Source organism: Enhydra lutris, unplaced genomic scaffold, assembly GCF_002288905.1.
Source record: "Enhydra lutris kenyoni isolate GAN:26980312 unplaced genomic scaffold, ASM228890v2 scaffoldscaffold51, whole genome shotgun sequence".
Lineage (NCBI taxonomy): Eukaryota > Metazoa > Chordata > Mammalia > Carnivora > Mustelidae > Enhydra > Enhydra lutris.
The window spans coordinates 5274616-5285696 of record NW_019154135.1 but is presented as its reverse complement, the minus strand read 5'-3'; the positions used below and the strand labels follow the sequence as shown (position 1 = coordinate 5285696).

The following is an 11081-nucleotide window of genomic DNA, read 5'->3' as shown; positions in this document are numbered from 1 at the left end:
ATGCCCAGGGTGGAGCCCAACGCAGGGCTTGGACTCACAACCCTAAGATCAAGACCTGAGCTGGGACCAAGAGTCAGATGGACGCTCAGCCAACTGAGCCACCCAGGAGCACAAAAGCTGCATTTCTTAAAATCAAGGCTCACCTACCCATGGAAAGCAGATCCAGGCCCTCTGGATAACTAATTTCAGTACTACCTGTGCGTTTGTCTAATTTATGCTTCTACTTGCTTTAGATTATTTTTTCCTTAGCCAGACTTTTAAAAAATGTATTGGTGACCCAAACGTCCCTTGCATTCTTTGATGGCCTCTAATTGCTGGTGCTCCTGAGGTTGAGGGCACCACGCGGCCTCCTCCACCCCACCCCCACCAGGGGGTGGGGATGACCCATGTATGACCCATGACCCACTGTGTGCCCTCCCTCATTAGAAACTTCGTTTCCATCCTCTTTCCCCCTTCCCAGCAAAACAGTCCAAGCATGTGCCCAAATTTATTTTTTATTTTGCATACATAGGAAATGGGACTCTATCAAAAGAGAACAAAAAAGAGAAATGAGCCAAATGTTGCAGAGGAAAAACATGCACAGATCTGCTCCCAGCTTACTCCTAATCACTGACTCTATAAGACTTCGACACACCAGGAGCTGGACCTACTCCGGGAGGGGGACACAGTCCACGGTCAGCACAGACGGGACGAGAAGGGCCAGGAGATGCCACCACGAGTGGAATTTCTACGCACAGTAGCAGCGTTCGCTGTAGCAGGGTTCTCACCCAGGTTCGAGGGAAAACAAAATGTATCTTCACAAACATGGAATACAAAATTGTTGAGCACTACCTAAATCGTTCAGTCTCTGAGATCATTTGTTATCAAAAAGAGAAATGCAATTTAGTCATGGATATTTGGGTGCTGCTTCGACTGCACCCAGATCCGATTCCAGGGGCGGCCCTTACTGCTTCGACTGCACCCAGATCCGATTCCAGGGGCGGCCTAAGACCAAAAAAAAAAAAAAAAAAAAGGAAGGGAGAAATTTAAGTCAAAAATGCAAGACAGATGACCCGGAAGAAGAACCTTCTGGACCCATGTAGTTGTCCTTGGTTGTAAACAGCAAACATTGTGCTTTGTTGTCTCCTTTGGATCAAGGACGAGATGAGGAGAGGTACTGCTGTCAGGGACAGGAGTTCGGAGGTCACACGAGGCTGGCCGAAGACACCAGCAGCAGCACCTGTGTTTAAAACCTGTGTTTCCAAGGGCCTGTGTTCGGCTCCCAGCATTTCCTGTGGAATTCCCTGGGAGGCTTGCAGGTTCTCCATCTTCGCAGGGAGGTAATTCCGAGCAGGTGTTGCAGTCCTATCCTGATCTCTCACCCGGGAGGAAGGGGACGCCCAGACTCCTGGTCTGGGGGAATGAAAACACTCAGCATCCACTCCAGTGACATGTTCTGAAGCTCAAGGCCAATGAGTAACAATTTCTCAAGAGGCTGGTCCAATTAGTTATTACAAAAATAACCCCCTGTCACCTGCCGGCCCTATCCCACTACTACACACACAGGGACCCTCCCATCTGGGCTACGCTGTTTTGCGTTCCTACACACGACTGGCCGGATTTCCGGGGGTTCACCTGCGCTGCCAGCACTGTTTACTGCAGAGACCAGACCTTCCTTTCAGCCCGGTGACCCCTCGCTAGAGCCCGCGGTGATGAGACACGCTTCTCTGCCAGGGTTTGCATTTCCAACCACATCTTCTATTCTCATTTTGATTAAGCCGTCAGTGAAATCTACTCAGTACTTTTTAAAGAGATCTTCCTGCAGTCCCGGGATTTTACATTCCTCTTTTTTCAGCAAGCTTTTCCTCTTTAGAGAACACCCCCCCCAACATACACACACATCTGCTGACATCAAACTGCAGGCCTGGCCTGCTGCCCCAGGCTGGAAACCACTGGAGGGAGCCCGCTGGGTCACCGCTCTCCAAGGGGATGGTGTGACTTCCCAGCTGGCAGGGCCTCTCCGCTTGGAAAGTGTCCATCACAACCACCACCGGGGCTGCTGAAGGAAGGGTGTGGAGACCTCTGGTCAGACAGCTGCTGATGTTCAGAGAAGACGCTCTGAGTCTGACCTTAAAGGACAGGACTCTAAACGAGCTTCCATAGACTCACTAGAAAGCCGGGGGCGGGGGGGGATGGCAGGGAGGTGAACCATTTTATTTTTGCCCGGTCAGACCAAGAGTTCATAAAATGCAATGTCTCAGTTTGACGCAGGAATCCATTTCCCATAAATTGCAGCAACTTTCCTTCGTGATTTTCGGGTAACTGTCGACATCCAAACTTGACCTCATCTGGATCCGCATCTCCTTGAGGTACACAGTCCCCTCCCGGCCCTGGCTATGCAGAAGGGAAGCCACTGTCATCTCTAGGAAGTGAGTGGAGATAGGAAGGGCTAGGAGGCTTCTCCCACAGCAGAGCCTCACGGCTTCCTGAAGAGGAAGACTGACAGGACGAGGGGCTCCAAGAGTGGAGCCTGAGGCGCCTCACTGCCGTGAGCTGCCTGCTGCGTGCCCGGGCCAGGAGCGGTCCCCTCCTCGTACTCACCTGCGCTCACCTGCACACATAGGCCCTGCCTTGCCTCCTTCTCCTTAGTCTCTCTCCCGAGGATCTAGGGTGTCAACCCTTGGGGACTGTCCACACTCTGCCAGAGCTCAGATTACATCAGAAACAGAAGCAACAGAGGAGACACAGGATAAATTCAAATATTGGTCCTCCACAGAAAACTTGAAAGGGAGCTGTGCTTGCTTTGAAGATATCAAAGAGGAATTTGCCCTTAGTGGCTCAGAAGACAATTCCCGGAAGCGAACATTGATGGGGACTGAGAGGTGCGGTAAGAGCGCCCCTCCCCGTTCCCCCATGAGGTCGCACAGGCAGGCGCCGGGCAGCACCCCGCTACTTGGCCTTCACCACCTGTTCATACGGGGGCGGGGGTGTGTTGCAGTAAGAAGGGGGCGGAGGGTAGGCCATGCTTCCCTGGGGTGAGTTGGGCTGCACCTGGAAAGCCATCGGCACAGTATTTCCGGCGGGATTCATCCCCGGTCCTCCAGGGTCGGTGTAATACGGCAGCCCCGGCTGCTGGGCTCCTGAAAAGACAGATTAGCAGATGTGAACACGGCAGAGAAAACGCAGAGCCCACCACACCAGAGCAGCGTCCGGCCGGGCCAGCGGAGACCAGCACCCCGGTCCTTCACTCACCCCGCACGCAAGCAAGGCCCAACACCCGAACACCGAGGGGCACCGGGATACAGTAACAAGCCAGAGCCACACGTGAGTCCCTGGCCTCGTGGGGCCTGTGCTCTGCTGGGGTGTAGACGGCTGAGAGGGCACACACAAACTCACCAGCACGGCCAAGTGACAGGACGGACATTGACAGAATCAGGCATGGTAGGTGGCTGGTCACTAACCCAAAGCCTGAGTGATAAACCCAGGAGGCTCTGCAAAGAGCTGGGGAAGTGTGTGCTGAAAAAATTACCAATGGAGAGGGCCGTGTCCACTCTCAAGTGAGGAAAACTGAGGCCATGGTAAGGTAAGCCTACTCGCAGCTCCCTCCTGGAAGAGCTGGAACAGGACCCTGGTTTCCCGACTCTTCCAGAATGGTCACTGGCAGCTCCACATGCCCTCTGAGAACACAGTTTGCTGAAGCACATTTCTGAAGTATGGCCTCCATTCCCATGTGCTAGGTTAACATTTTGTCAGGGTGGCCAAGTTCACAGACAGGGAGACAATGGGAGCAAACACCAGAAGGGCGGGTTTAGGCATCCACGGAATCGGTTTTCCTTCGGCACTGCGGCACTGCGGGAGGAGATGGTCTTCTGCTTTTCTCCGACAGTGAGGCTATCAGATGCAGGCTGACTCCCCTGCTTCAGGCCGGGGTGTAGGACGTGGGAGGGGGGCATCCAGAAAACAAAGAAGGCGACAAGACTAGTGTAACTCTCATTTTAATGGGTAGGAATATGTGAGCTGCTACTTTAGAGCCTAGTTTTTAGATCCGCTAACTCTGATCATGTTGACAACACTACAGAGTATGGGATGCATAAACAAAGAATTAAGAAAAACAAAACAAAACTAAACTGTGAGCTTTGGGTGTGTCCCAGGCTAAGCTAATTTTGTGGGTACACTCGGGTCTAGTTTTTGAGTTAGGCCTCATGTAATTCAGAAAGATACCTAGAGTGTCAGAGAAGTCATCCCTGTACATATATTGGTTAGAACCTTTTTTTTTTTCAAAGATTTTATTTACTTGACAGAGAGAAAGAGAGATCACAAGTAGGCAGAGAGGCAGGCAGAGAGAAAGAGGGAAGCAGACTCCCCGTTCAGCAGAGAGCCCGATGCAGGGCTCGACCCCAGGACCCTGAGATCATGACCCGAGCCGAAGGCAGAGGCTTTAACCCACTGAGCCACCCAGGCGCCCCGGTTAGAGCCTTTTTTTAAAAATTCCCAAATGTCTCTCTCTGCAGTTTAATTGAATAAAGGTCAGATTACTAGGAAGACGCCCACCAACCTGTGTAAGGTGTCACAAACCTGGCATATGGCAGATCTTGGAAAACTAAAATGTGCAAAAGGAGATAACGTAAGACAGAAACCGAAGGCCAGAAATGCATTCCAGGGTGTCAGTCAGCATGAGAGCAATCGGCCACAAATTGCACCTTCACCAACCGCCGCCTCATCTCGCACCTGTACGGCCCAGCAGACAACACCTGCCCCTGTGTGTGCGTCCCTCCATGGCCTTGGATGCATCTGCTTACAAGCCCATGGCTAGCCATGACCATGAGTTTCCCAAGGGCAGAGATTATGATTTATTTATCTCTAGATCCCTTTATATTTTACATAAGCAAAAAATAAATTAAAGATTTTTTTAAAAAAAACAGGCAATTGTAATAGTTTGTAAAAGACATCGACTATGAGAAAAGGAGAGATTAAGATGTTCAGGGGGAATAACCGAAAGGCCCTGGGGACCAATTTCATGTGAAACGCTTGAGGACAGAGAAGAGGTATGACTAGAAAAGACCCTGGTGTAGGGTCTTGATAAAAGGGCCCAACAAAAAAAGAGGGGATATAAGGAAAGAGAGGGTGCAGGGTAAGGGCAGGGCCAATGAGAGCTCCACGCTGGGCCTGCTGGAGCTGAGGCAGCTTCAGGACTGTCCTGTCGAAGTGGGGACAAAAACACGGGCAGGTTAAAACCACGCAGGAGGTGTGCAGGGAGGCAGAAAGGGTGGCTGAGAAGAGAACTGCAGTGCAGACCAACATTCAAGACCGAAAAAGAATCCTAAGCACGTGAGGTGGCAGAGAAGAAAGCAAAGGAGCCTGGGGAGAAATAATGAAACAGTGAAATAGGGGTTGGGCCATGCCGGCAAAGGGAAAGGAGAATTTTTAAGGAAGAAGTGACTGGTCCTCTACAATGTCAAATAGAGGACAAAATAAGAAGAGCAAATTTCCAATGGATATGGCATCTGGGATTTCTCCTCAGGAGCTGCAGTACAGTGGGAGGTACCAACAGCAGTGGCGACACTCTCAGGGCAAGGAGGGAGAAGCCCAGATGAGGGGAGAGGTGGCAGCTGAAAGGTCTGCAGGAAGGAGAAAGATGCGTGTTTAAGGATGGGGAAAGCTCCCGAATGTGTACAGGGAACAGGGGCACATATATAGGAAAGAAAAAGGATTTCTAGGGAAGAAGATAAGCTCAATGAGGGCAGGGACCGCATATGTCCGCTTCAACATCTGCACCCGGGAGCCTGGTGTACAAGAGGACACCAATTCCTTCTGCTGAATGCGTGGAGGAGCACGGGGAACCCACAGTTGTGTGGGAAGGAGGACCAAGTGCTCATAACAGACAACCTCTTTATGGAGCGAATCGGAGTGGGAGGGTATCTGAGCAGATTCCAAAATGCTCCAAGAGATGGCCATGGATGGTAGCAAAATAGTGACAAGGAGTGACAGAGCCCACTGGTATGGGATTCAGTGTGATAGGGTTTATGAACAAGAGGAGAAGCCAGACACCAAAGGGATGCCAGCACCATCTCCTTACCCTGTGGGGGTAGAACATGGGGGAACAGAGCCAGCCCTTCAGGACTGAAGGTTCATGGCATAGGGTCCAGTTAGAGAAAGAAAACATATAGAGGATTCTATGAAGAAGCTGGAGTTACAGGAAGACTGTTTTTACTGTCGACAAATCAGAAAGGATCTGGAGGAGTGAGTAAAACAATGGCGGCCACACAATCGCTTCTTCTGTTTCCTTGAATTAAGTCAGTGTCTATATTGGCAATCTGTATGTCATTTGTATTCCACGCGTATACACATGTATTATATGGGTATGGTGTGGGGATAGAAGATGGGAATGTGATCAGAACTCTGTGTGTGTGTGTGTGTGTGTGTGTGTGTGTGTGTGTGTGTGTGTATATATATTTTTTTTTAAGATTTACTTATTTGAGAGACAGCAAGCACGCGGGAGGGGCAGAGGGAGAGGAAGAGAGACTCTCAAGCAGACTCCCCATTAAACATGGAGCCCAACACGGGGCTCGATCTCACGACCAAGATCACAACCTGAGCCAAAACCAAGAGCCGGAGACCTAACCGACTGTGCCACCCAGGCGCCCCTAGAATTGTACGCATATCCTTGAAGACGCTGAAGCTCAGGAAGATGAAGCAACTTGCCAAGGGCACACGGCTGATATCTGGAAGCACCAGGATCTGAACACAGGAGTGTAATGGAAAGCCCAGGCTTTTTCCACTAGGACAGGTGTTTCTCACAATTGGGTGATGAGCTGGGAGAAGCAGTTCAGGCTACAAAGGGTTGGGAAAACCAGAGAAGACTGGTGACATAATGGGCCCACATTCTGAGCTCCAACCAAAAATGAAGGGCTTGCCGAAGAGCTGTCGTAACACAGACTTGCCACCTCGGCTGCACTCTTATCCAAGGGTCACACCGTCTTGTCTCCAGAAGTCATTTCATTCTTTAAGGCCATCATCTCTTTTCTCTTTGAGAGTCTAAGCATGATCTGAGAAGGAACTCTAGATTCAGCAAAGGTGAACTTTGCTTCTTAAAGAAGTCAGTTGACAACAGCTCCTCCAACGAAGATCTTTTCCACCTAAGCTGAAGGATGGTCTGGCAGCCAAGCTTTCTTAACAATGACCCTGCTACCACTCAACTAAGCTGACTGGCCTATAACTTGGCAACAGATGAGCTGGGCCAGTCTTTTCTTGAGATGCACAAGGATCTGGCTGGTAGCAGAGGATGGAGTGGAAATGCAGGGAGAGGCAGAGACAGTCTGAAGAAGACTGTGTGGCCCGGAAGCGATGGAAAGGTTACCAGCCCCAGGGTGTCCCCATTCCCAAGAGCTTCCATGTGTCTTTATAATTAGCCCCCACTTGGAGTTAGCTCTATGAATTTCGGTGCTCTTTTCATTCTACCTACTGCCTGTGTTTTCAGTTTAATCAGACCCCATATCCTGCCTTCCCACATCCATGTCCTCTAGCCAGGCTGCTCAAGGTGTGGGCAGGTCTCCTAAACACACTGCGGCAGACACACGCTCATCCTTTCCACCCATGACTCAGACTTCCTGTATTTATTCTCCCTCGTGGTTGGGGTCCCTCTCTTCACCAGCTCACTCACGGGATTGTACGCTAATTCCCTCATGAGGGATAACAGACTGTAACCAGGTTCTTAGTGGCTTCAGTCTCAGTTCTTACTGCCCTGCCTTATGCTCTGCCTCCCAACAGGAACCTAGTTGCTTGTATCCAGCTCACCTCTCCCCTAGCCCTCACCAGAGAGCATTTCCGGGGTGTTCCACAAGCAGATCACTCCTCCGTCTCCACACCACCTCCTCCTGGCTCCTTGTCTGGCTAATTCCCATTTATCTCTCAAGTTTCAGATCAGAATCACCAACTCCAGGAAGCTACATCTCACTGCCCACCACTCCCTTCCTGGCTGGATTAGGTACCCTGTCATCCTGGCATCCAGAACGGTGTAATTTCCTGAGCTTTCTGCACATGGAAATAGGATCGTTCATCTTGGAACCCTCCGAGTCCAGAACAGCATGTAGCATGTGATATTCCATAAATACAGGAGATGAATGACTGAAGAGGGATGAATGGTGATGTTGCTTTGGATTTCGCCTCTGCTATACTGTGCTGGGCATACTTGGCAGTTTCCTGAGGCACATCTATTTCTGACACAACAGGAAGAACAGACTGCCCCAGCCCAGCAAGCCTGCGCCAACCCTGCCCGTCACTCCTGAGGGCAGAGGCATTCAAAGATGACCTCAACTCCCTATCACAGATGACAGCAGGGTGGGCTGTGGTCCTTGTACCAGAGATGAGCCTCGGGCTGTGACTAACATCCATGCATCATGGCCACTCACACCAGATAATAATGAGATGCACTGGCAAGCGTGTCCAATTCAATTGGCATTTTTATGTTAACAGTCACAACTCATGGATATTGCTGGGAATTAGGAGGATAGAATTGAAATACTGAGGATAGAGAGGCACTTGGAATACTTTTTTTAAAAGATTTATTTATTTATTTATTTATTTATTTATTTATTTATTTATTTATTCGACAGAGATTACAAGTAGGCAGAGAGGCAGGGAGAGAGAAAGGAGGAAGCAGGCTCCCTGCTGTGCAGAGAGCCCGATGTGGGGCTCGATCCCAGGATCCTGAGACCATGACCCGAGCCGAAGGCAGAGGCTTTAACCCACTGAGCCACCCAGGCGCCCCAGGCACTTGGAATATTAAAGAAACAGAACAAATAGGAGGTGGATAAATTATGTATTTGCCAGGAACACGAGCCCTTAGGTGAAAACACTTGGCAAACACAGGGATGGAACACGCTGGAAAGACTGGTGTGGGTGGAAGGGCAGCGGAAACAGAGGATGGACCCTCACAGAGCACCTAGCCAGGTGGAGGCACCAGCTCACAGAGACATTTGCTAGATCTCTGCTCATTTGGCTAAAAGAGTAAGTCTTGACAAGACCCTGGCCTGGTTGACCAGCTGGCCTCCCACAGAGAAGAGAAACCAAGGAGACAGACTCAGTTCTCACTCGGGTAGGGAAGTGGCAGACAGAACACTTCATCACCAATGGGAAAACCAGAGGCAAGAACAGGTCTGTGTCCACAGGGTTGAGAGAGATGCTTTCAAAACCGTTTCCCAGAATGTATATATGATTGCGTGGCACAAAACTCTAGAATCCAAAGCACAATAAAATCGAGATTTCAACTCCATAATCACAATAGGCATGACGATAACAATTTCAAAGGTTACAAACCAAGCCACTGTGAATGATCCTAAAGAAGAAAACTGAAAAGTGAACTTAACACCAGAATGGAACCGGGTAAAATAAAGCCCAATGGAGCCAAGGCCTGACACAAAATGGAACGAAAAAGAACCTGTTAAAAATGTATGCACGGACCAAAGAGACTAAGAATCTATACACAGAAAACTACAAAGTACTCATGAAAGAAATTGAGGAAGACACAAAGAAATGGAAAAATGTTCCATGCTCCTGGATTGGAAGAATAAATATTGTGAAAATGTCTATGCTACCTAAAGCAATCTACACATTTAATGCAATTCCTATCAAAGTACCATCCATTTTTTTCAAAGAAATGGAACAAATAATCCTAAAATTTATATGGAACCAGAAAAGACAAATAGCCAAATAGCCAAAGTGGCCAAAGGAATATTGAAAAAGAAAGCCAAAGTTGGTGGCATCACAATTCCGGACTTCAAGCTCTATTACAAAGCTGTCATCATCAAGACAGCATGGTACTGACACAAAAACAGACACATAGATCAATGGAACAGAATAGAGAGCCCAGAAATAGACCCTCAACTCTATGGTCAACTCATCTTCGACAAAGCAGGAAAGAATGTCCAATGGAAAAAAGACAGCCTCTTCAATAAATGGTGTTGGGAAAATTGGACAGCCACATGCAGAAAAATGAAATTGGATCCTTACACCACACATGAAAATAGACTCAAAATGGATGAAGGATCTCACTGTGAGAAAGGAATCCATCAAAATCCTTGAGGAGAACACAGGCAGCAACCTCTTCGACCTCAGCCGCAGCAACATCTTCCTAGGAACATCACCAAAGGCAAGGGAAGCAAGGGCAAAAATGAACTATTGGGATTTTATCAAGATCAAAAGCTTTTGCACAGCAAAGGAAACAGTTAACAAAACCAAAAGACAACTGACAGAATGGGAGAAGATATTTGCAAATGACATATCAGATAAAGGGCTAGTGTCCAAAATCTATAAAGAACTTAGCAAACTCAACATCCAAAGAACAAATAATCCAATCAAGAAATGGGCAGAAGACATGAACAGACATTTCTGCAAAGAAGACATCCAGATGGCCAACAGACACATGAAAAAGTGCTCCATATCACTCGGCATCAGGGAAATACAAATCAAAACCACAATGAGATATCACCTCACACCAGTCAGAATGGCTAAAATTAACAAGTCAGGAAATGACAGATGCTGGCGAGGATGCGGAGAAAGGCGAACCCTCCTACACTGTTGGTGGGAATGCAAGCTGGTGCAACCACTCTGGAAAACAGCATGGAGGTTCCTCAAAATGTTGAAAATAGAACTACCCTATGACCCAGCAATTGCACTGCTGGGTATTTACCCTAAAGGTACACACGTAGTGATCCGAAGGGGCACGTGCACCAGAATGTTTATAGCAGCAATGTCTACAATAGCCAAACTATGGAAAGAACCTAAATGTCCATCAACAGACGAATGGATAAAGAAGATGTGGTATATATACACAATGGAATACTATGCAACCATCAAAAGAAATGAAATCTTGCCATTTGCGACGACGTGGATGGAACTAGAGGGTATCATGCTTAGCGAAATAAGTCAATCGGAGAAAGACAACTATCATATGATCTCCCTGATATGAGGGAGAGGAGATGCAACATGGGAGGTTAAGGGGGTAGGAGAAGAGTAAATGAAACAAGATGGGATTGGGAGGGAGACAAACCATAAGTGACTCTTAATCTCACAAAACAAACTGAGGGTTGATGGGGGGAGGGGGG

At 48.6% G+C, this 11081-nt stretch overlaps 1 protein-coding gene across 1 annotated transcript in view; it reads right to left on the bottom strand.

Annotated features, from left to right (window-relative positions):
* Positions 1 to 476: 476 nt before the first annotated feature.
* Positions 477 to 11081, bottom strand: part of LOC111157078 (vesicular, overexpressed in cancer, prosurvival protein 1) — a 113459-nt gene continuing 102854 nt past the window's right edge. The window contains exon 5 of the mRNA XM_022518303.1: positions 477 to 3119. Coding sequence (XP_022374011.1) covers positions 2929 to 3119 — 191 coding nt within the window. The 3' untranslated portion in view covers positions 477 to 2928. The remainder of the gene's footprint in view (positions 3120 to 11081) is intronic.